The sequence below is a fragment of the Plectropomus leopardus genome, chromosome 6 (assembly GCF_008729295.1).
Source record: "Plectropomus leopardus isolate mb chromosome 6, YSFRI_Pleo_2.0, whole genome shotgun sequence".
Lineage (NCBI taxonomy): Eukaryota > Metazoa > Chordata > Actinopteri > Perciformes > Serranidae > Plectropomus > Plectropomus leopardus.
Genome location: NC_056468.1, coordinates 9,950,361 through 9,975,177, shown reverse-complemented (window position 1 = coordinate 9,975,177; position 24,817 = coordinate 9,950,361). Strand labels below are relative to the sequence as shown.

Genomic DNA, 24,817 nt, shown 5'->3' with positions numbered 1-24,817 from the left:
AGTTTTTAGGCCAAGCTAAGATAAATTTTTGCTGTAGCTTCATACAATCTTCTCATCAAACTCTAAACAAGAGAGCAAATACACATATTTCCCAAAATTTTAACTATTCCTTAAACTTAAAGTAACCGACTGATGCCAAAGGACATTTATAGTCTTTGTGTCACATTTACATCAATGCATTTTGGTCAGACACTGTTGCTTTTAAGATTTTAAAAAATCCTTTTCAGTCAACCGCCCTTTGAGCTCAAATTCACTCGCAGCTTCAAAGCCAGCTGCTAACTATGTAGCAGATGGAGTGTGAATCTGACAACCGCATACATACCAGAGAAAAACCAAGCATGTTTATTAGGGTAACTAATAGTGAGAGTTAAACGCGCATGTGCTGCCATCGGCCACATCTTACGATTTCCAGCATCAAAACACGACTGAAAAGATCTTTGAAGCGACGACAGTTTGAAACCAAATATTTTATAGACATTTCTTTTTGTGTCAAAGATAAAGATCTCTCTGGGGATGTGCAACAAGCTGTTAATGATTAAAAAAAAGTTCTGCGCAGCAAAAGAAAGCCTTGGCAGTGTTCATAACATATGGTGATTGTTTATTTCTTCAGTTGCCTATTGTTCTCCTCTGACAAAGAGGTGAGTGATGTATCTGAAACTCTGGAAATCTTCACCCCCATCTAAACAGTGACAGCTTTATATGGTAAAATTTGTGCAGAGCAGATGAGACGAAATAAAATAAAGCAATTGCAGACCAATAAAAGATGGTCTTTGGCTGTTTATAGCAGCACAGGGGGAGACATACTGTCTATATTTCCATACTGGTTGCGGCCACACATACGAGAACGAAAGCAGAACTTGTATTATGTGGGGCCAATTTAAGAAAGCCTCAACCATTAATTATTAACCAGCCCCTGTGATGTGTACATGCCGTGGTAGCTTAAGAAATATAAAGGCAGGGTTACAGACAGACAGGCAATGAAATGTAGGCATAAAGGTTATGATGTGTATTAATAATTTTGCAGTGCTGTCACTCGTCACCTGTGAGGAAATGCTAGAAATGTGCACAAGTTGTCTCAAAAGGATGAAATGATGCAGATTGGACACAGTACTAGGACTGCATAGGTTTTGAAGTCAGTTGAACTTTCGCTTAGAAGCGTCTGACAAAAGCTCAGCCTTCTGTTTAAGACGAGGTGGGGCATTTCTGATCACTCCTCACTTCCTTTCAGCGTAAGGAAATGTGCCGGACACTGTTAAAGCCAGGAATACCTTATGCAAAAGCAAACTGAAGGCAAGCTAAGCCACACATCAGCATGAGAACAAACAGAGAGTCATGCAATCTTCAGAGTGAACAATATCTGCCCCTGCAGGACGCTTTGCATGATGATTTTCCTAGCAGCTTCTTCATCGCCCCAAAGTGGTGTTTTATTGTCCTCGCTTCTCGTGTTTGCATTCCATTGTTACCAGGCAAGTACAAATATCCTCCTTTATGAAGAAAAACCCCAGACAGGCCTTCCACTATATGTTGTTTGAGCCCAGCCCTCATCCGTCCATCAGCAGTGCCCCTGTCCTACACGGGGCCCCCCAAACTGTGCTCACTACCCCCAGCCTGCTCTTTGACATAACGCTGTTGTGGCTTTCCGGGCCTTTATGCTGGCTGTTGTCTGAGGCAGATTGAAGACCCTTTGTGTGCGTCAGCCCCTGTCCTGAGTGGCCAGGAGGAACCTGCTGGGCTGCGAGTGGAGAGACAGGAATGCGCATATGAATAGGCTAGTGTGTGCCGGGCACCTGCTGACAGAGGGACGGCGTGCCTCTATGAGTCTTAGTTCATCAGCGTAACCATCTTGTTCAATTACACGTGCAGCGCGGCGTTGCGTCCCCTGGTCATTCACACTGAATGGGAGTATTGTCACTGCGGTTGTGAATATTACGCTGTAGGGGAGTTCTTAACAAATGTGGTGTCAGCAGTATTGTTTTAGCTGTGAGTAATCATGGCCAAATGCAGCTATTTACCTCAGCCCTTCTGTTGTACTCAACTAGTATATTTCCCATCATATCAGAAACTATGAAGAATCTGACTGATGTGATCTGAATCCTTCAAAGTGAGTGCTTGCAGGATCTTGTTTTTGAATAAAATCTGATTTTTTAAATGCTCCATTTCTGACTATAATTGAATAAAGGCAGGCCCTTTTGATGCCAGTATTAGATATAAGCTTTTCCAATTCCCTTAAGTCTTTTTTCTGACCACTTATTAGAAAACATTTTACAATTAGTTTTCCTTGATCACTTCCTTTTACTTCATCAGTGGTGGGGGAGGGATTCAGATCATTTACTTACTTTCACTTAAGCAAATGTAGCAAAACCACTCTGTAAAAATACTCCATTTCAAGATCTGCAGTCAGTAAAGTAACCTTTAATCAGCAAAATGTACTCAGATGATTAAATAAAAGTACCTTTAATGCACAAAATGGGCTGAAAGTGTCATAATATTACATTTCATTATATTGGATTACTATTGCCAAAACATTAACCCTTTGAAACCTGCAAATTAGCTTGATTTCTCTCAGAAATATTGGAAGGAGGAAATGAGCAACAAAAAAAGAGAAAATGACCCAAAAAATGGTGAAAAGTACAAAAAAGTTACCCAAAATTTTTTAAAAAAATAAATAAATCAAATAAAATAAAAGTTTCTAAAAAAAAACAACAACAACAACAATAGGACACCTGGTGGCTCAGTGGATAGAGCAGATGTCTCATGTACAGAGGTTATGTCCTCGCCGTAGCGGCTGCAGGTTCAATTCCAGCTTCAGCCCTTTGCTGCATGTCGCCCACCCTCCCCCTTTTCATGCTTAAGCTTTCCTGTCAATTAAAGGCATAAACGCCCCCAAAATAATCTAAAAAAAACAAACAAGGAAATGACCTGGAAAAAGTGCAAAGTGAAAAGCATCTGAAAGCAACACGAGAAAATGTTTTCTAATGTTTTAATTAGAGAAGGTGAAGCTCATTTTATCGCTTTTTGGACAGTTTAATCTATATCAATGCATCATTTCTACAGGTTCAGCTGTAAAGTAACTAGTAACTATGGCTGTCATACAGACATACATTTAGAGAAGTAAAAGACAGAATATTTGCTTTGCTTAGTGTGGTGGAGTATCTGTGAAGAATCTGATAAAATGGAAATACAGAGGTAAAGTACCCACAATTTGTACTCACCTCAACATAAAGTTGCGTAAAGATGATCTGGGCTGTTGCTGGGGTCAATATTCAACACCAATATTTTGATTTCATGTTATTCTGTGGACACAAAAAAGTGAAAGGGAAAATTCAGTTGAACATTTATGTTAAATTGTTTGTCAATTTTATATGACTCATACAATATTTTTGTATGGGCACTTTTACCACTGTGTAGGATTTAGGGGCATTAGCAGTGAGGCTGCAGAACTGCAACTTCTCCTGTGTGCGAAGCGTGAAGGAGAACTACGGTGGCCCACACAAACAAAAAGTTTGAAAAACATAAAGCACAGCAAAGCTGAGTGCAACTATAGATTTGAGTGATAACTATGATTTGGTTCGACACTATACATTTGACTCCTTTCACATTACACTTAGTAATTAGATCCATTGTTACAACAGAAATATTAGTATATGCAGTTTAAGGTAATATTTTTAGGATGAGTTTGCATATCTGTTACGGTGTATCTAAGAGAGTCTCCAAAATAAACTGCTTAAAACTTGCGTAAATCAACAGCACTCTGTAGCCAAAACTTGACAAATTATCAAGCCATGAAAACAGACCATGTGGAAAATGTACATGCAAGTTAAAACTCCACACTGCGGACATAAAGTAAACCTGCTCACACAAAAAAACGTGCTGGAAAAGCACCATTTGCACTGAACAAGGAGCTTACACAGTAGATAGTCTGTCTGTAGATTTGGCAGATGATACATAATAATCTGATTTATAACAACAGTCTGGTATGACGGGACCTAGATATATGATCCCCAAAGCTTCATTAATTGTCCTCTGCCTCATATGGTACAGCTTATGGGTTGTTGGTCTGGCCACGCTTTCGAGAAGATTACATCTCCATAATCAATAAAACGAAACCATCCACCACAGAGTCTGAAAGAAAAAAAACATCTGGGAAAATAAACTTTCCCCCTCAAATAATATCCCCACAATAACACAGAAATCACAGCATGCTCACTGAACAGCAATTTCCGGGGGAAATTTTTTTTTTTTTTTTTTTAATGATTATGTTCACTGGTAAGGACATTGTGACATTGTCCAGATGTGTTGAATTTTAGTCAAAGTGTTTGTGAGTGTGTTTGTGGGGGTGGAAATTCCACTGACATGGCTCCTGTATCATATGTTTTAACAACTGGAAGATCTATAATGTGCTTAAAAAATGTCTTTCAGATAAAAACATAAGGCTAACGAGTATGTTGATAATATCTACAGAAACATGCATCACATGGTCCCTGTTTGTGTTTGGCTGGATCACCTGATAAGCCTGATATTTCCCACAGTTACAGTGCTGATTGCCTGGAAGAGTTGAGCAGCGGCCCCTGCACTCATGGCTCTCATCACCCGCTGACCTGGAAAATGGGAGCGTAAGATCTGCAACATCACTTCAACCAGCAGACAACATGCTGCTTTGAAGTGGGAGTGGGCCTAAATTGGATTATGCAGCATCTCCGAAGAGCTGCTCCTGTAGATTTGATTACATGTAACCCTTTACCCAACACCCTCGCTGCTGCTACTTTCCCCCGATTTCTCCAATGCAGATGAGACGACGCAGGGCGGTCCTCCATGCCAGAGTCTGGTACTCCACTTCTTAATGTGTGCCCATCTGCCAGCCATTTACGTGATTACTTGGGGAAAGCTCAGACAGCTCGGGCTCTGCCAGGGCAGCTGGGAGGCTGGAGAATGGCATTAGTTTTGTACAGGTGGACACAGGAAAGATAAGGACCAGATGACCCTTTTATGTGTGAAAACAAGCAGCCAGATATGACCAGAATGGACATAATTGACATCTGGCACACTGGAATACAGTGTTGAATTATATGTATTTTTTAGTGCTTAACCCGTTGAAACCTGAGCACATTGGCTTAATTTCTTTCAAAAAAATGAGAGGAAGGTGAAGAGCAGCTTAACAAAAAATGGCCCCATAATTGGCAAGAAATTTTTTAAAAAGTACAAGAAAATGACCCAAAAAATGAACACGAAGAAATATAGAAATGTTCACTTTGTCAATAATAGTAAAAAATATATATATTGGTTTGTGATATCTGCAGAAATCAGCATGTTGACCAATACCAGTGATGTGTCACATTGTAAAAAAGAAATTATATATATGTACCTTGCAAAAACTGCCGATCTAACCAAGTGTAATAATCTTATATTTAGATTAAAAAATCTAGTTAGTCATGTTTTAAGTATAAATGGATTATCTAGTGCTGACTAGGAAAGATCATTTGACTTAATTCAAGTAAATATCACTTGCCTGGTCTTGTTAAGCATCTTTGTCTTTTTCTGAGTTATTTTTAACTAGATACAGGAGACAAGTCTGGAAACATCCACTTCAGGTCTATAGAAACCTTATTTTAAGCACTAGTATGTCCAACTAGGCTTAAATAAATTGCTTGAAATTAGTGTTTTTGATCTTATTTCAAGATTTTATGGGCTATACTGAGAGTCACACAGTGACACTTCTTTTAAGTGCAAGTATGCTTAAATCTAGGGTGTTTGGCCTTAAATTTGACAGGCCATTTTTGCAGTGTATATATATATATATATATATATATATATATATAAATATATATATATATATAATTGGAATAATTATAAATTATTCCAAGCGTCTTTAAAATTATTTTCTTAATCGTCTAATTTCTTGCAATTTGCGAGACAATTCTTGGCAAGTTGGTTATTTTTTGGAAGAATTTCAACCAATTTGCTGAGGTTTCAAAGGTTTAAATACTTGTGAAGACATCTGAATGCAGCACAAGAAAAGTGATGTTGATTCAGGTTTCAAGGAGTTTACCACACTTTTTTGTAGCCACAAAAACTAGAATTTTAAAGCTTAAATAGAATTATCAAACTAAAGAAATACACAGAGGACAAGCTGTTCTCATCATCCACTCTCAGGCTAAAGTGCTGTTTAAAATAAGTCCCGAGCACTGACTTCAAATCCACCACGCAAGCATGGCACACAGACCACCTTCTATTTCAGAGGAAAATAACATCCAGTTCTGGTTTAACTTGGGCTCATTACGGTGGAAGTGGGTTCCAGGGCCAGGAAGTTTCATTGCTTTCCAAATAAATCTCACTAAACAGAGCTGTAATCCAAATTCCTCATCTTGTGGAGTCCTCACATTACGGGAAAGCTCTCGAAAGCTCACTGTATCCCTCTAGATATCACTTGTAGCATTTGTTAACCCAAAACTGAGCTAAGTCACACAGTTAGTTGAAAGAAACATGTTTAAAATGAGCCTTTTTTCCCCTGAAAAAGCTGCTTATTTTCACCCACCACAGGCTACTCCCTGATTGTTTCCACATAAAGGGGGCAAAGCAGCTCTCAAATTCAAACCAGCTCAGGAAAAATTATCAAAAAAGAATGAGGCCCTTTAATATTCCTCCGCTTTTACTGAGTGACACAGAGGGTTTTCATTACCTCGCTCACTGCTTGCAAATCTTAGACATCAACTTTGATTACGTTACATAAAACCTGGCAAGGGAACAATCAGAAGGTGCTGTGGGCGGGTGTGATCGTCTGTGTGCCAGTCAAAATTACTGGTCTGATTCAAATAGCATAATGTGCTTTGTTCTTGTTGCCATTAAGAAAACAAGCAGAGATATCTTCTCTTTTCAGTGAGCGGTGGAAAAAAAAAGGCTGAGCAATCCCCTGCTATTACTGACATGTGGCACTCAAAACGGGTGTTCCTAGCTCCTCAGCTGTGTGGAAGCAGGAACTTGTCACTGAGCGTAAACAGCTCTCTTGGCTTAGTTTCTGCGAGCTAAAATACCTACATCCCACCCCATCTACCCCCCGACACCCCATCTCCTTGTGCTGTGTGGCGTCAGCTGCAATGAGCTCCAGATGTGGCCTGGCACCCCTCCAGTCACGGCACTGGATGTGGTTTGAAGGTAGTTTGGAAACACCACCCACCAGCGGACCCAATGAAAGTTCCTCAGACTACAGCGCGAGGTTTCTGTCGCGGGGTCGTGTTTGTGCGGACTGCAGAAGCGCAGAAGAAGTGCAGGACAAACACAGTGCACATCTGTGGGAGGCTGAGAGGAGAAGATATCTGCCTCTTGTATGTGCATGTGTTACTTATTGAACATGCTTTGAATAAGTAAGTATATGAGACAATGGCTGAAAGTATTTCCATCTGTTTCAGTAGATATGGAAATATCAACATCCTTTATTCACCCCCAGGCTTCCATCCTGTGTGCCCTTTGCATAGAAATACTGGTTTAAAAGAAGCACTCAGTAATGTGTCCCCTCTGCGATGACTAAAGAGAGGACAAGTCAGCTCATTGAGAGTGGCAAAAGAAAAGTACTAATCCTAAAAAAAAGTTTGAAGGTAAAAAAAAAATAAAAATAGCACAATGGTCTTATTTACAAAGACAGATTGTAAATCCAGGGTCCTGTCAAATAGAGAACCCCAGTAATGCACCTAAAAATCTGAAAATAATTGAGCATTTCAGCACCTCCTGTTCCCTCGTCTCAAAGACAATGGGTTTTTTGAGTGGGTTTTTGGTTAGAATCCTGAAATAAGGTCTGTGGTTAACACAAGCTGAAGATACTTCGTACCTCACTCGCAAAGTTTGAAACTTTTGTGTGTCTTAAAACAGATGGTTGCTAAAAAGTGGCTAAATAAGACTACAGAACATCATCAAGCTGAACCGCAATGAATACAATGCAACCTTAGTGTAGTTTGTTGTAACCTAATATTAGCTTTTTACTTCTGGCGGTTGCATTTGGGCTTCAAATATCCTAAAAGTGGTTTTCATTTGTGAGGACTATCTTGCTAACAAAATGTGTAAGCATCAGTTTGTTTACAACAGAGCTTGTTTTTTGCAATGATCCAATCCAATGGAAAAATCCCATAGGCTTTTTGACGAGGAAACCAGGGCGATGTTAGCATCCAGGTTGGCCTAAAGAAAAACATCATGTCTGGGGCACTCCATAATTGTTTGGAAATTTGAGTTTAAAGGGGTTTTTTTTTTTGTCTTCCCAAAATTGAAATATGTCTGAAAATACACATACACACAAATTAAATCCCGCACACAACATTACTGATTGGCTAATTGTTAGGCTTCTCATTAATCCTTATGCTATCATGTGAGCTAACTTATGCTAAATTAGCTAACATTTATGTGCTACTGAAACATATTGGCCCGTTAGCTGAATTGTTATTCCCAGTGTAGGGACATTCTTGTGAGCCACAATGGATCATTTTGAGTAAAAAGACTCTCACACACACTGTCCACCTCAGAAACCACCTGAGAAAGAGCAGAGGGTGAAGCTAACACACGTAGCCCTGCTACAACTGCTGCTGACTTAGCAGCTAAAGGCAAGCGCATAAAAGAGAAGACCCAAAAATAATCCAAAAAATTAAAACTGTGCTCCATCTTTCATTTAAGGTCAAAGTGATACACAAAGAGGTATCAGTGAGTAACTAATTATATTACTAATTATTATTAATTAACAACAACTGAGCTTAAAACAGGCACAGAACATCAGACTTTCTCCCGTGGTGGCAAAAAATAGATATTGAGTAACCGGACATGTCAACATTAATTTCACCATGATCCAGGTTTTATGAACGTGTTGGTATGTTGATGTTTTTTATCTGTTTGTATTGCCTATTGTAATGTAATGTTTTTATCATGTGTGGTACGTGTGTTTTAAGTGTGAGGTATTTGTCCTGTTTGTACCTGCCCAGGGACTGCAGATGTAAACTAACTAATAGCTAAATCTGGCATGAATCATCTCTTCTCTTTTTGAGGTTAATGTTTTTTACGCATGGTCCTTGTTTAAATAAATACATGGGAAAAAATAGGTGCCAGAGTTTCCAGGTAAGTGATCAGTTGTATGGTTTGAGTTTGTTACTATAAACCACCAACATCTTCCCACAGTGTAGAGACATGAAACTACAGTAGAAGCAGGTACTGCCAGCAACAGGTCACTAGCAAAATAATCAGGCTGAGCAAGACTGTTTCAAAGGACAATGTCAAATATTAAAGCCTGTGATGTCTAATGATACATATGTGTCAAATAATCTGAAATCTTCAGCATTTTAGAAAAATGCATCTGGTGCGGTGACTGATCAAACTTAATTAACGCAGAATACACAGGTCAGTGGCCCAAACATAACTTGGCTGCACAGTTGAGGTCCAACCATGATGTCTTCCTATCAGCTGCAGAAGTTACACTCTCATGCTTCTCTCTCTCTCTCTAACAGTTATCCCGTTTAGTTTTCCAACAGTGTGCTGGGAGGATCGAATGAGGTCACTGTGTGTAAGCTGCCAGCTAATTCACAAGTTGTGCTGGAAAAAAAACATGTTGTTTATAAAGACAATAGCTCCCCCTGCTGTCACAGATTTTAAAAAGCTCAGCAAGGATCACTTCAAATGTATTTGCCAAAGCTTAAAAAATAACCCAACATGGGCGAAGATGTCCCAGCTTTTATACAAAATGCTTTGTCAAACATGCCACATGTTCAAATTAAATCAAACAGCATTGCTGCAGTGAGAGCAAATGCTGGTATTCTCAGAGCACTGCACAAATTCATTTCAAGCTCCAGACATAACAGGTTAATGTGCAGCACTCATACCAAGGCTCAGAGCCTTTTAATGGAGCAGTGTGTAGGTTTTTGTGGCATCTAAGAGTGAGGAGTGCAGCCTGCAACCACTTGAAACTTCTCCCATTTGCCAAGCCTGAACTCCAAAGTTAGGATTACTTCAGTGTGGTTTTTACCAGGAGCTGGATTATCTGCAAGTGTCACTTTCTCATCAGAACAAACGAACCCACTGACTTAGCAGCTACAGGCAAGCGCAAGCGAAACAAGAAAACATTCAGAAAATTATCTCGAGTGCGAATCAGTTTTGTACAATATACGGTATGTAGTATTATTTAATCGAAACACTGTAATCAAGCAGATCCACGTGAAAAAAGTCTGTATTTTTCAGACGCTGTTTTGCGTGTTTGAGACGGGCTGTTAGGGTAGCACATGCTAATGTGTGCTCACCTTTTTTCTCCAGTCACTTAAGATCCAGAAATACAGGAGGTTTTTTTAATGGGAGCTGAATTATCCACAGAGGTCTCTTCCTCTCCAAAATAAACAGACCGGTAATTCAAACTGGTAAAAAACACTTAATGAAGCCGTTTCACACATATATATTTTTTTAATCAGTGTTTTTCAGATGCTACTCATCATGGAGAGCCTGTTAACACACAATGGATGATGCAAAAGCTTGAATGAACCTTTCTAGAGTCTTTGTTTGGTTTGTCTGTTCTGGGCTACTGTAGAAACATGGCGGAGCAACACAGCAGACTCAGGGACAATGACCACCTCCCTATGTATATATAAACGACTGAACTTAACGAAAACATTTCTTATTTTCAGGTAATTCTACACTAATGAAAACATACTCATTTCATTATATTCAATTTCTGCCAATATATCCCCCTAAATCCTACTCAGTGGACCTTTTAACTGGACTGCTGTTCCTATGTGTCAGTAGCTAACTCGTGTGCCTGCTTTGCTCTTGTATTGAACTTAAAAATCTGTTTTTCAGATAAATTCCACTATGAAATAATCCCCATTAAAGATCAAACATTCAGTGTCAGGTCAGTGTATTCAATTGATTCTTCCCAATGATGTTTTTCCTCTTTACTAGTCAGCCCTCAAACCCAAACTAAATACCTGAGCTGTAACTAACTCTTCATAACACAAAGGCTGAAGAGCTTTTATTTTATCTTAATGGTCAACAGTCATCTGATGCTGGACACTGGTATTGTTTAACAGCTTTTGCACGTCTCTATAGCTAAGGAGGTGTAATTATTATACAGACAATAAGCTTTAAATTAAAACCAGGATGGCGTTTATGGCATGAAGTTAATGTTGACAGCATCATTAAGTGGCTCTTTGCTGATGTTCAGCTGAGAAAAAAGCAGCCAAGTGTAGTGAATCCAGGTCAAGACGAGTGTAATCCCGACTTAAGCGGACCTCACCTAGTATGTTTTGAGCTCATGTCACTTGTCTGTTCTTAGCAACTCCACATGCAGCGTGTCTGTCATCACCGGGGTGGTTTTAAGAGCTCCTGCAGATCTCCGTGCTGCGCCAGCTGAAAGGGTAGCTGGAGCCTCTTATTCACTTGGCTGCAGAGTGCAGGACAGTGCTCCAGAAGCAGCCGACACACCTCTTCGTGACCCCGTTCTGCAGCCTGCACAAGCATTTAACAGAGTGATAAATACAGGCGCTGGTTAAACGATTGTCAAACTGTCTCTCTGGAATGCTTTTACTATGTTATTGCTGGCAGTTCTGCACCTTATGCAACGGGGACGAGCCGTCGTCATCACAGAGCATCGGATCTGCTCTGTGGTGCAGCAGGAGTCTGACCACTTCCAGATGACCGCAGTAAGCTGATCGATGGAGCGGTGTGGCACCGCCTGGTGTCTGGGGAGATGCACAAGCACCATTCTCAAGGAGAAACTTGCAGACGGTGTGATGACCGCTGCGGCTTGCGTAGTGCTGAGACAAAACACACAAAAATGATGCATGAGATTTAGAAAACAGCAAACACTCACAGACAAACAGCCAATCTCCATTCTTCAACAAAGAGCTTTAGGAGCTGCAAACAAAACCGCTTACAGAGAACCAACAAACCCACTTTTATCAAATTAAAAGCACTCAAATTCAAAGATCTTGTTGATTTCAAAATGGTTCAAATCATGCACAGAGCTAAACAACAATTACTAGTTAATAGTATCCAAAAGTTGTTGAAGGAATTTCTTCTAGAAACAGTTAGTGAGGACTAAGCTGAATATCACTGTATTACAGCCAGAGGTATTCATTTATGGAAAAGCTGTAGTGTGGAATTGAAAACATGTAAAACATTCAACAAATTTACACACGCTTTTTAAGACAACATATTGAAGGGATATGAGGTGGCAGAACAGGAGTGGAACTGGCACAGTAAGACAGGGGACACGATAGGTAGGTTGCTTTTGATAGTGACTTTGTTTTCTGTATTGACATGTTTTCTTTGTTTTGCAGTGTGTGTGCGCATGTGTGTGTTTATTCAGATTGATCTGTTCACGTTTTGTCTTCTTCTATTCTTGTTTGATTTGATCGTGGTGTGTATGGTGAATTTTGGGGAAGAAACTGTGAATTTTCATGTTTAACATTATTATTATAATTGTTTTTATTTTTAAAAAAAAGGGACAGGATTTGAGTATTCACCTCCTCCTACTCCTTTTCAGACACGAAATACTTATATGTAACTTAATTTAATCAGGTAAGTCCGACTGAGATCAAGATATCATTTTCAGGAGAGACCTGAGTACATAATAAAAAATATAAAAAAAACAATTTAAAATGTACAATATAAATAAATGTAAGTAAAACAATAATTATTTATTTTTTTAATCATACATTATAATAACAAAATATAATACAATAATGAGTCAAGTCAAACAAGTTAAAAAAAGTTAAATGTTATGTTGTTTACTGAATATGTCTGATGGGCATTCTGGTGTTGTTTTTTTTTTTACTTATATTTTATGTTTACTCTTCCATTTTCTTAGGGAAGATCTAAAAACAAAACAATAAAAACTAACCAAAAAAAAACAAACTCTGGGTGGGGATCAACAGAGGCCCCATAATATGACATTATCATTACATACAATGTTATTGCGATAACATTTTGTGATATGCTGAGTATTGTGATAATATACATTATGATATATGGTAAATTATTACCTTTCTTTTCAACTGCAAATCATGTCCACAAAGGAAAACTTTTTGGAAAAATCTGGGTTTTTTTTCTAATAAGTTAAAGTTTTCAGTCTGTCTATTTCACTTCATTTATTGTTATTGCAGCAAAATGTTTCCAATGGACTGGAAAAAAACTGATTTTATTTTTCTAGTAGGCTGCCAAAAGTTTGAATTTCGTTTGCGAAATTAAAAAATTATACAAAAAAAAAAAAAAAAAAAATAGATCGGTGGAGTGTGTGGAGTGATACAATACTGCCACGCAAATTATCGCGATACTTAGCTGCATCAATTTTTTTCCCCCTTCATCCCCTAAAACTCACCAGAGCTGCGTATCCTGCCGAGTCTCTCAGGTTTGGGTCTGTGCTCTTCTGGACAAACGACTTGACCCTGTCCAGGTCCCCATCCATGGCGGCAGACCAGATTCCTGCACACGAGTATGACACACAACACAGTGATAGATCCACCAAATTAGGCATTTAATAAAAGGTAAAAACACTCTTTAATATACTTTGTATAGCCTATAACTATTTCAGAGACATGGCTGGGCTCAGTCATCACGTGCCTCACACATGAATGCAAACCTCGTTCAAAATCCATCTCACTGAGCGTCTGCTGAACACTGGGAGAGGAGACTGGATGGGAGCAACACGAGCAATGGTGTCTGTCAGATGCCATTGTGTCAACGGGCACAAACGGATTAAAAATACGAAGCTGGACACTAGTTTTTAGGTTACAGGCATGTATGCTGTTTGACAGTTCCGTGTTTCTTCTTCTATCTCTGGTGGTCGACAACTCTGCGGAGCATTACCACCACCAACAGGACGAAACACACAAGCCCCAACTCAGTGACTGTTTAACCGAAAGACAAAAAACTGTTATAGGCATATTAAAATTCAAATAACGGGTGAAACTAGGCGAATGGATATAATTATTAATATACGAAACGGAAAAACTTCAGACCATCCCGATACCGCATAAAACAAACGTGCTTACGTGTAAACGCGCCGACCAATCACAGAGCTGCAGTCAGAGTGACGCCTTCAGGTGCTCCTTGATCTGATCGGTTCTTCCAGCACCGAACCAGGTATTTGCTAAATCCAGTGATGTGGATGAAAATTGTGCGTTTTGTAATAATGACACAGAAAGTATTTGTCATGTATTTATTTATGAATGCCTTTGCGGTTAATATGTTTTGGATGGAAATAGAACATTTCTGTAAACACTGACACGTTTAAGGTACAAGACATAGTATTTTTGTGTGATATATGGATTTGATAGTCAGAAAAAATATATTCTGAATATATTTATTTTTTTAAAGGAAATGTTACATTCATAAATGTAAATGGACTCAAAAGAAATACCCCAAAATACAAGATTTCAAAACAGAAATAGAACATTATATCCAAGCCTTACACAGACTGAAAGATAGAAAAGCTGAGAAAACACTGAACATTTGCAATTCGTTAAATATTTTTGTATGATACTTTGGTTGATACCCCTAAGTATATATGTATATATATATATATATATATATATATATATATATATATATATATATATAAATAGTTGTATAGTTTGTCCTGCATGGTTTTGTCTTTGTTTTGTGTTTTTATTATGTTTCGTTTGCAGTGTCCTATTTTCTGTTCGTTACATGACTGAATTTGCAAATATGCTTGACCCATGTATGGAATAACTGAAAAAAAGAATACAGGAAAAAAAGGTGACAACTCTTCTTAAGGACTTTGGTGTTGAAGAAATTAAGAAAATATATATTTAATTTCCACTTTTCCCTAAGGTAAAAGAGGCCAACTTCGAAATTTTAATTGAGATTTAACAAACAAGTGAATGTTTAAGATTGAGATTTAGCCAAACTTTGATGGAAATAACTGTAGGCACTACATTTTTTGAAAAGTAAACTGAAAATGTGGAACACAGGTTTTTTCTATTTTGTTCAGTGCAGTGCTTCTGGAAAGTCAAATTTGGTGATTGTGTTGAAGACATGGATGTAGACTTTGTTCTTGTCTTGTCACTGGGGAAGTTTTTTTTTTTATTCACTCATAAATGTAGATAGATCCACTTTAAGACTTAACCTAGTCTGAGCCAATAGAAGAATGAGTTAAAATTCTTGAGAAAGCCAATGAAACTTGTTCAAGACAGCTCTACATATATATATGTACATATATATATATATATATATATATATATATATATATAATATATTTATATATATATATATATATATATATATAGTTTTTGTTCTCTTTCTATTCTTTTTTGGGTTTATGTCTACAAAAAAAGCATAAATAAGTTAGCAAGCCTATACCAGCTTGCTACATCACCATCTCCTTTAAGTTACTTTTGAAGACTTATTTTTTTATCAAAAGGCATTCCTATAATTTCTCTTTAAAGGATGACGATGATTACGAATGAACAATGATGATTATGATTATATTATTATTATTATTATCATTATTATTATTATCATAGTGTACTTTACTCTTGACATTGAACTTAAGTCTTGAACTGCTGTGGTTGATTTATATTCAACCATTGCTGTTATATTTTTCTTTTATATTTTTTTGTATTCTAAAATTTTCCTGTGTGTGTTTTTTGTGATTTTATGTGTAAAGCGCTCTTTGTAACATTTGGTTTTAATAAGTTCTATAAAAATAAACTTTACTTTTATTTTTGTTATTGTTATTACTATCATTATAATTACTATTATTATTATTATTACGATGATTATGGCTAATTATTATAATTATTATTATCATTATGTGTAATAATAGTTTAATAATGTCTTCTGTTTGTCCGACAGCTCGTGAACGCCTCTTTTGTCTCGTGTTGTTGTCTGGTGCAGCTAGCTAACCAGCTTCAATCGGCGAGCGTTAGCTGGCAAACGGCACATTATCGCCATAATTGTAACAAAGCACTTATAACCAAAGCGCCTAAAGAATGAGAAGAGTTACCCTATTTGTTAACGGGACATCTAAAAATGGCAAGGTAGGTACTAAGTCTGTGGGAGTGTGTAGTTTGGGACCTGGGCCGCAGAATGACTGGCTTTTTCCACTCAACATACGTGTTTGATTACAGCCACAGTAACTGATGCTAATGTTAATCTTACACTGCATCTGCCTATTATCGACACTATTCACATGATGTCTGAGTTATTATGAGTCTTTATGACATTATTCCCCCATCAGAGGTAATAGTTACTGTTAGATGAACCTAACTGCGACTCATAAATCTTGTATTAGGCAGCAGTGACCCATTTCTGCTCAGGCTTTAATCCCCAACGATCCTCTGATTTATACGCGTTTCTTTCAGGTTGTAGCAGTATACGGGACCTTGTCCGACTTACTCTCCGTAGCAAGCAATAAGTTAGGAATCAAAGCTGCCTCTTTGTACAATGGGAAGGGTGGTCTCATAGATGACATTGCCCTTATAAGGTAAGCTCACAGCATGATAATGAATATGTATCTGAGCGCATTACAGCAGCTTAACCTGTGACTGTCTGTGTTTCTGTCAGAGATGACGACGTGTTGTATGTGTCAGAAGGAGATCCATTCATTGGTGAGTGCTGCAGTCTCATCCACTGTCAGTGAAAGTGGGAATATTTATTACAAAAACTGCTTATTGCCATCAAAAATAAACACAGTATTTTATATAGAAATAACATCATCAATATCGAAATATTGAGAGTTAGACCGTATCTGTCAATGCAGGATGCAGAGTAACTCATCCATGCTTTTATTTTCTCAAGAGTAGACTACTGTAACACCCGTCTTACTGGCCTCCCAAAGACACCAGCTGGTAAACTTCGGCTTGTAGCTAGAGTATTACCAAAAACAAGAAGAAAAGAACATATTACTCCTATACTCGCCTCCTTTCACTATAGCGTACAATGATTTTAAAGTTCCCCTTGACTGCCTGCCATGTCCTAATTGTGCACTTCGATCATCAGACTCTGCATTATTAACAGTCACAAAGACTCACAGAAAAGTTGCAGCAGCAGACTTTAGTGCCTCTGCTCCGAAATTATGGACCACAACTCCACTACAGTCGGCTTCTGTGAGCATATTTAAGAAAAGGCTTGAAACATATCTTTTTACTCTGGCCTTCCCTTAGATTGTAAACCTTATTAGACTAGTTTACCCCTTTACGCCACTGCTCTTTTCAGTTGTGAGATGATGTCGATTCATTGGCCAACTATTGACCTGCTGTCTCTGACATTGGATCCGTTGATATTGTAGTGCTTTTTGTATGTTTTATCTTACCTTCTGGTTGTTATCATTTGCATACTTTGTTGCTTTTTTCTTCGTTATGCCTTCATGTATCTCTTTTTATCTCTCTGTGAAGCACTTTAAGCTGCTTTCCATGTATGAAAGGTGCTACATAAATATAATTTTACTATGATTTATTATTTATATGGTCTCAGACACTCTTATGCATCTCTTTTTTAAAATCACAGATCCTCAAAATGAAGCTAAGGTTGCATCTGATCAGCATGGAGCGCACACTGATTGGCTGACACTAAATATAGGTGGTCGGCCCTTCACCACCACCAGGTACCTGTGGTCTTAATGCTGTTTTCACTGTGAATAAACATATTCTAAAAGGCTTGAGATTGCTATACCACAGTTTTTTTCCTCTGTAAAATTTCCATTCATTGTCTTGTCTGGCGAATGTGTGTGTTTTGTGTTCAGGAGCACTTTGGTCAGCAAGGAGCCAGAGAGTATGCTTGCTCACATGTTTCGAGAGAAAGGTAAGTTATTGCCACAGAGTATCCATAATAGGAGCTGACCGATATTGGTTTTTCAGGGCTGATACCGATACCGATTATTAGTAGTTAATGAGACTGATAAGTGATATTTGGAACCAATATACATTTACAATAAAAATGTAAATCTTTATCAGAATTTGGAATATAACAAATTTCAACACAAAACTTTGTTTAAATAATAATAATAGATAGGACTTTTATAGTCCTTTTCTAGAGACTCAAAGACGCTTTACATGCAATGCAGAAAGGAAACAAATACAAATGCAAAATAGAGAATACAAAATACTGAAAAACACTTACATGAACAGAACAGATAAAAATACAAGAATAGAATTCAAAAGCAAAATTTAGAGGATATGGCAGTTCAGATTTGGGGAGGCAGACAGGTATTGTGGGCTTTTTAGAAAAGGTGGTTTTTTGAGTTTATTTTTAAATGAGGGGAGTGAGTCTGAGTTGCGGATGTTTGGAGGGAGGGCGTTCCAGAGGGTTGGGGAAGCAATGGCAAAGGCCTTTGACAAATGTTTAACCAAAACTGAAACTTTCAACATCATATGCGGCAAGTTCCCTGCAACCTTCACATCAAAAATCAACACTTTTGGCCCAAGAGGAGCTGGGTCCTTCAAAATAAAAGCACCAGTGGCTCCATTTTGATTAATGTAATTATAACAGGACTTTATTTAACTTTATCTGACCATTATTTTATTTAACTTTGTTATAACAGTACCCAATTCAGCTTTATTATGACAGTAGCTACTTTATTTAATCTTAGTTAATTTAATAATTTTAATATTTTAGTAGTCTACAATAGTTCAGAGGAGATTTCAAAACATAGATATATATATCGTGTATCGTGAGGTAGCCTAAAAATATTGAAATGTTATCTTTAAGCTACATCACTCAGCCCAATGTAAGGTATCGTTTCATGTGTTGTCATCCTGTGTTTTTGCTCCAGATGTGTGGGGGAACAAGCAGGATGAGCACGGGGCTTACCTAATCGACCGCAGCCCTGAATACTTTGAGCCAATTCTCAACTATTTGAGACACGGTCAGCTCATTATCAATGAAGGCATAAATATACGAGGTAAGCTTTCTGACTCAATGACCCTTAATAATATAGTCTACCTGAATCACTTTGATGAAGGTCATTAAATAAAATTTCCTGGTATAATCTGCTGTAAATGTCTTCCAGGTGTCCTCGAGGAGGCTCGCTTCTTTGGAATTGAGCAGCTTGCTGAACAGCTGGAAGTAGCAATCAAGGTAACATGAAGTTTGACAGGTTAAAATGTTTGAATTTGATAAAGCGATCACTCTCTTGAATGCATCATGACTTACCACAAGCTTACTCTCTAAACAGAACTCGCAGCCACCTGAGGACCACTCTCCCATTTCCCGCAAGGAGTTTGTTCGTTTTCTTCTGGCGACGCCCACCAAGTCAGAGCTCCGCTGTCAGGTACAGCAAAACCAAAATGTTTTCATCCACCCCATCATTTCACCGTATCAAGTTAATAGTTGACAACATCACTCTCGCTGTTTTCAGGGTCTAAATTTCAGCGGCGCTGATCTGTCCCGACTTGATTTACGCTACATCAATTTCAAGATGGCAAATCTCAGCCGCTGCAATCTGACACACGCCAACCTGTGCTGTTCTAATCTGGAGCGGGCTGATCTTTCTGGAGCCAACCTGGATGTAAGTCTAAAAACTCTTTTCTAGTCAGCACTAAATGATCCATGTACGATGCGATGCGATGCGATACGATACGATACGATACCATACGGTACGGTACGGTACGATACGATACACATTATTGTTCACGCAGGAGAAATTTGTCTTGGACATGTGCACATACAATATCAGCAGATGCACAGTAAGTGCAGAATGTGATAAATAAATGTCTCTGTGGGGAAGCGAACATTTCCATCTTCTGTCTAAACTACGTGTCTTTTTTTCTCTAAATGTTGGCCCTCCTGCTGGTGATCAATAGACCAGGCTTTTAGTTTTCAGCCTCTTCTCACCTGCTGCCCCCTTTGGTCGTGTCGAGTATGGGGGCCCTTCTCGTCTTACACATGTTGGCACACACCTACTCTCACATTCACCCCATTAAAAGAACAACTACCAGACATTTTTTTCTTCAATCTGGCATGTGTACTTGCATAACTCAATATGAACTTACAACAACAATATGAATGATTTCGATCATTGTGTTGTCTTTTCAAGGGTGCTAACTTACAAGGGGTGAAGATGCTCTGTTCCAATGCAGAGGGAGCTTCTCTCAAAGGCTGCAACTTTGAAGATCCATCTGGATTGAAGGCCAACCTGGAAGGTAATCCATCACAAATATTAGTCAAAGCAGAGGCAGTTTCACATTTGAGTCATATCCTAACCGTACACTGAACAAAATCATGGATGTAGCCACTGTGCCGTCACCCATTGGTTTGTGGATTCCTGTTTTGAAGCCTCAGGTTTGGCATTTTGGATGTCATCATCTTGAATTTTTTGAGCCAGAAGTGACCAAATGTCACTAGTGTCAGCCAGCTTGGTTAGCAGGGTGCATTTACACCTACGTTTAAACTGTGTTAATGCTAATGCTAATTTTCATCTGTAAAAAACACACTTAAAACCAAAAATGAACTTACCAGAAAAGCTGAACATTTAACTCCTTAGGGGGTCTTTAAGGGAGACCAAACTCTGAACAAAACTCTTTTAAGGTTTACTCAAAAGGTTACAATTAACTCTAATGAACTACAAACACACTTACAAAGTGACAGCTACAGTGATGTTTACACTTAGTGTTAATGCGTTGGTGGTCAGGGTTAGGGCTAAAGGTTTGGGTCAGGAGGAAACGCTTATCGACAGGGAAACGGTCCTCAACACAACACTGTAGCATTGAAGTAGAAGTTACAGTCCCAGTGAATTAGTTAGTGTGTCAGAAACACAGCAATGGCAGAAGCTCCAGGAAAACAACCGTTATCCCGATCACAAGCAGCTCCTGGAAAGGAGCAGCGTTCTGTGGCAATGAAAAGAAGCGATGTAAGAAGGAGCTAGAGTAAATTGGTGTATATTGGTGTGGCCTTCCAATGCTGGAGACAGCTCTTAGATAGAAAAAAAAGAAGCAGTTTGATGCTGAACTCACCAGTCTTAAAGAAATGTCTCTTTTATACTAAAGTGTGCTATTTACCGACACATACTTTCAGTGTAACTAATGACAACACGAACACTGTCATTTAAAGGATGAAATACTGCCCCCCATGAGGTTGGACGGGGTGGCTTCATAATACAAAATGCACCTTTAATTATGCATAGCCTTAAGACTCAATAACATGTAAATCGGTGAGTTATATTTGTATATTGGCCCCTCCGCTTTGGCTTTTCAGCCTCAGCAGCTGTCGCTTGGTTTTAACTAAACGTTTTTGTCAACAGGTGCTAACCTGAAAGGTGTTGACATGGAAGGAAGCCAAATGACCGGCATCAACCTGCGTGTGGCCACTCTGAAAAATGCAAAGCTGAAGAACTGTAACCTGCGGGGAGCCACTTTAGCAGGGACTGATCTGGAGGTGAGTCAGGGCCATCAGAAGGGATTATCTCTAAAAACACTCATGTTGACTCAGCTTTCCTGTGGCCAAAAGAAATAAAACAGAACCTTTCTGTAAGCAGAAAAGCAATGGGCACAACAATGTCAATCTTTTTTGTCTTTATTGAAATGTAATGGTTTTTCTGCCTTAGGTTATTTTTGTTTTAGACTAATTTTGTAAGTAAATAAAGTGTTCCTAAACAGAGATGCCAGTTTGATTTTGCCAGACTGTAGATAAGCACAATTTGAGGTGGACTTTGGCTCGTGCTCAGAGTAGAGTAGCTCTATAAACCTGAAGTGTGCATGTGATAATAAGCTTATAGATCAAATCAGGAAGCTTCAGTGATTGTCTTTCCAATGCAAGCATTTGGGATCTTACAAAAAATAACAGGACTGAGACAGAGCACTTGAAATGATAAGTGATAAACAAAAAAGTAATCGATTTTGATTATTGACTTAGTTGTGTTTTTAAGCAAAAGGGCCCAGAAGTCATTGGATTCAGCTTTTCAAATGTGCACATTAGCTGTTTTTTCTCTTTTATGGTTTTAAGGTGATTATCTTTGGGTCTTAGACTTTTGGTTGGACAGAACAAGCAATCTGAATAGATAAACTTAAAGCTCTAGCGTGTAGGTTTTAGTGGCATCTAGTAGTGAGATTGCAAATTGCAAACAACTGAATATTCTCCAGTGTGCCAAGCGTGTAGGAAAACTCTTGTAGCTGACACAAAAAATGCTAATGGCCCTATCTAGAGCCGGTACTTGGTTTGTCCCCTCTGGATTTCTTTAGAAACAACATGGCGGACTCCACAGAATAGGACTCACTCCATATTTAGATATAAACATCTCATTTCGAAGGTAACGACAACAGGATTCTTAGTTTCATGTGATTAAAAACTATAGAAAACACAGTAATGACCATTATATCCTCCTAAATCCTACATGCTAGAACTTTAAGTTCTTGGGCATTTTTTGATTGTTTTTTGGCATTTCATAGACTGAATGATTAATCAAAAAAAAAAGTTGTCAGTTGCAGCCTTACAAAGCACTTTGGCAGTAATGACACTGTGAATGTTTTTTAACCTGCTCATGCAAAACAATTTAGAGCACATTACAGTTCTTCAGTCATATTGCAGGTTTTTCACTTGTCACTCGTTTTCCTCCTGTCCTACTGTTTTGTCTCTGCCACTTTTTTTTCGCAGAACTGTGACCTGTCCGGCTGCGATCTACAAGAAGCCAACCTGAGAGGGTCCAATGTGAAAGGAGCCATTTTTGAAGAGATGCTGACCCCTCTGCACATGTCCCAGAGTGTCAGATAACTCGGCACACGCTCTTTATTGCTCTCTCCTACAGCATACACCCCTACTATCAGTCTCTCTTTACCTGTCTGCAGCACAGGTAGTTGTATGCACATCCCTGGCATTCCACCTATATTATGTTAGCTTTAAATACCTTGCACTAGAATTTATTCAGGGTTGTCTCTGTATGTTTGAATGGTAGGATGTTTTTTAAATGTTCAGCTGCATATATCACCAAAACAAAAATAATGTTCCTAGTGTATGTACATGTGTCTGGATGCAATCCCATGACTATACTCATTTAATGTAACTACATAATTTATATTCACTTCATATTACTTGATATGTTAATGGGAGTCAAAAATCACATTATCCGTGTGCAGTGAAGCTCAGAGCGCTGAGCTTCACTGAATGCTGCTGTAGCAGAAATAGGTGTCACTTACCAATAACTGTGTCGATATATATTCCTCTTCAAGTATGTAACTTAAATTTTTTGCTGGATTCAACATATTCTAAAGGAAGCAATGCAAGCCAAAGCCATAATGATAGCACAGTCTAAAAGGCTGAAAGTGCTGTTAGCGCACCACGAAACTATGCGACAGGCTAGTTTGAAACACAGCTTGGGTATGCAATACGTAATTTACAGCTGTGAGGTTTCTCCTTTTAAATATTGTGTTCTTAAAAAGCTTTCCCTTGTTCTGCGCTCTGTGAATCTACCTCTTTTTTTAATCCAGAGTGCGAGTGATCCACAACTGCATGCATTTGACTGTGGCACTGCTTATTGTAATGTTTATGTATGACATTCGTTATTCTTCTGTTTCCGATTATGAGGCCAGCTTTAACAGAAAGCAATTTTCACACGTTCATGCTGTCAAAATGGGTCTGCCTGGAAACGTGCTTCATGTATCAGTGTATATCATGTAACCATGCTTTGAACTTATTTGCACAAGTATATGTTAACTTGTAACATGTTATAACTTTTCACCAAAAAAAACAAAGTTTGGTGCTTGTAATCTAAAGTAAATCCAGTGTTTCAAAAACTTCCAAAAAAAAAAGCGTTATTAGATTAGGCAGGTGTTGTCAGCTGTTTTGTCAAGGATCTTACGTCACTACAGGACGGTGTCCGTTTGCATGTTTGAAGACCTATACTCGTCTTTGACTGGTGAAGTTTCTCTAGCTGTAGCTCAAAGCTGCTCCAATGCAATACTATTCACTCAGTTCAACAGTAGGTACCCAGCCTGTGAGCATGAATGATGAAGGCAATCATATTGTGTATTTCACTTTGAGCGTGAAAATCAATGGAAGAGCTATGGTTATTTATTTTAGTACATCTCGCTGAATGCAATATGGGGCAATGGTTGGTTTGTGTTTGAGACAGGGAGTGATGTAGGTCTCCCTATCTATGATTATTGCACTCGACCATGGAAATATATTTCCATGAATGACTGTTATGAATAAACTGCTATGAAGAAGAAATAAAAATCTTGTGTCATCTGATTTTTATGCCTCTGTGCCAGCGACAGTCGTGGCCAGAGGCATTATGTTTTGGGGTTGTCCACCCGTCTGCACATATGTTTGTCCATACATATTGTATGTCTGTGTATCCTTTCGATTCATGTAAACACGATATCCTAAGAACAGCTTGAGGGGGGGGTTTCTCAAATTTGGCACAAATATCCACTTGGACTAAAGGATGAACTCACTAGAGTTTTGGTGGTCAAAAATCATTGCAACCTAGAGTTCGTCCCATCCTCATGGATGCAATATCTCAAGAAGACCTTGAGGGAATTTCCTACATTTTGGCACAAACGTCCACTTGAAGGAAGAACTGATTAGATTTTGGTGGTCAAAGGTCATTGTGATCTTGTCTGAGTCTCATTCTTTTGGATGCAATATCTCAAGAGGACCTTCAAAAGAATTTCCAAACGTCCACCTGGACTCAAGAATGAAGTGAATGAAGCTAAAGGTTAAGGTCATGGTGACCTCACAGAATGCATTTTAGGTCATAGCTCAAGAACTCACATGCCTTTTATGACAAAAGTTCACACAGATGTGTTAAAAATAAACTGATGAAGTGGAGACATTTTATATCCCCAAAGGTCAAAGGTTATCTTCACAGTGACATAATGTTCTACAAAAAAAAACCCCGCACTTTTCTGGC

At 38.5% G+C, this 24,817-nt stretch overlaps 2 protein-coding genes across 4 annotated transcripts; one reads left to right on the top strand and one right to left on the bottom strand.

The window, feature by feature from the left end:
* Positions 1-1,663: 1,663 nt before the first annotated feature.
* ankrd39 (ankyrin repeat domain 39) lies at positions 1,664-13,685 on the bottom strand. 3 transcript variants are annotated; one of them, XR_006105921.1, is made up of 6 exons: positions 13,592-13,685; positions 13,331-13,434; positions 11,562-11,765; positions 11,246-11,457; positions 3,213-3,293; positions 1,664-1,732 (listed from the first exon to the last, which is right to left on the bottom strand). XR_006105921.1 is itself a non-coding variant. In XM_042488497.1 (4 exons), the coding sequence occupies exons 1-4, from the start codon at positions 13,683-13,685 to the stop codon at positions 11,311-11,313; spliced, it is 549 nt and encodes a 182-aa protein (XP_042344431.1). In that variant the 3' UTR covers positions 10,404-11,310. The 3 variants fall into 3 exon arrangements, 1 of the variants encoding a protein (XP_042344431.1); XR_006105920.1 differs by lacking the exon at positions 1,664-1,732 and having other exon boundaries at positions 2,997-3,293; XM_042488497.1 differs by lacking the exons at positions 1,664-1,732; positions 3,213-3,293 and having other exon boundaries at positions 10,404-11,457.
* A 2,157-nt stretch (positions 13,686-15,842) lies between these two features.
* Positions 15,843-24,132, top strand: kctd9a (potassium channel tetramerization domain containing 9a). Its single transcript, XM_042488094.1, has 12 exons — positions 15,843-16,013; positions 16,338-16,459; positions 16,540-16,583; positions 17,482-17,578; positions 17,717-17,775; positions 18,746-18,874; positions 18,983-19,050; positions 19,148-19,243; positions 19,331-19,480; positions 20,009-20,114; positions 21,212-21,345; positions 22,561-24,132. The coding sequence occupies exons 1-12, from the start codon at positions 15,966-15,968 to the stop codon at positions 22,675-22,677; spliced, it is 1,170 nt and encodes a 389-aa protein (XP_042344028.1). The 5' UTR covers positions 15,843-15,965; the 3' UTR covers positions 22,678-24,132.
* The last annotated feature ends 685 nt before the right edge of the window (positions 24,133-24,817 follow it).

Bases quoted from the DNA above. Each gene is read 5' to 3' on its own strand.
- ankrd39 (XM_042488497.1), bottom strand. From the start codon at position 13,685: ATGGCATCTGACAGACACCATTGCTCGTGTTGCTCCCATCCAGTCTCC. The intron at 11,766-13,330 runs GTGAGTTTTAGG...GTTTTGTCTCAG, and splicing joins CGGCAGGATACGCAGCTCTG to CACTACGCAAGCCGCAGCGG. The intron at 11,458-11,561 runs GTGCAGAACTGC...ATGCTTGTGCAG, and splicing joins GCTCGTCCCCGTTGCATAAG to GCTGCAGAACGGGGTCACGA.
- kctd9a (XM_042488094.1), top strand. From the start codon at position 15,966: ATGAGAAGAGTTACCCTATTTGTTAACGGGACATCTAAAAATGGCAAG. The intron at 19,051-19,147 runs GTAACATGAAGT...CTCTCTAAACAG, and splicing joins AGCTGGAAGTAGCAATCAAG to AACTCGCAGCCACCTGAGGA. The intron at 19,481-20,008 runs GTAAGTCTAAAA...TGTCTTTTCAAG, and splicing joins TTTCTGGAGCCAACCTGGAT to GGTGCTAACTTACAAGGGGT.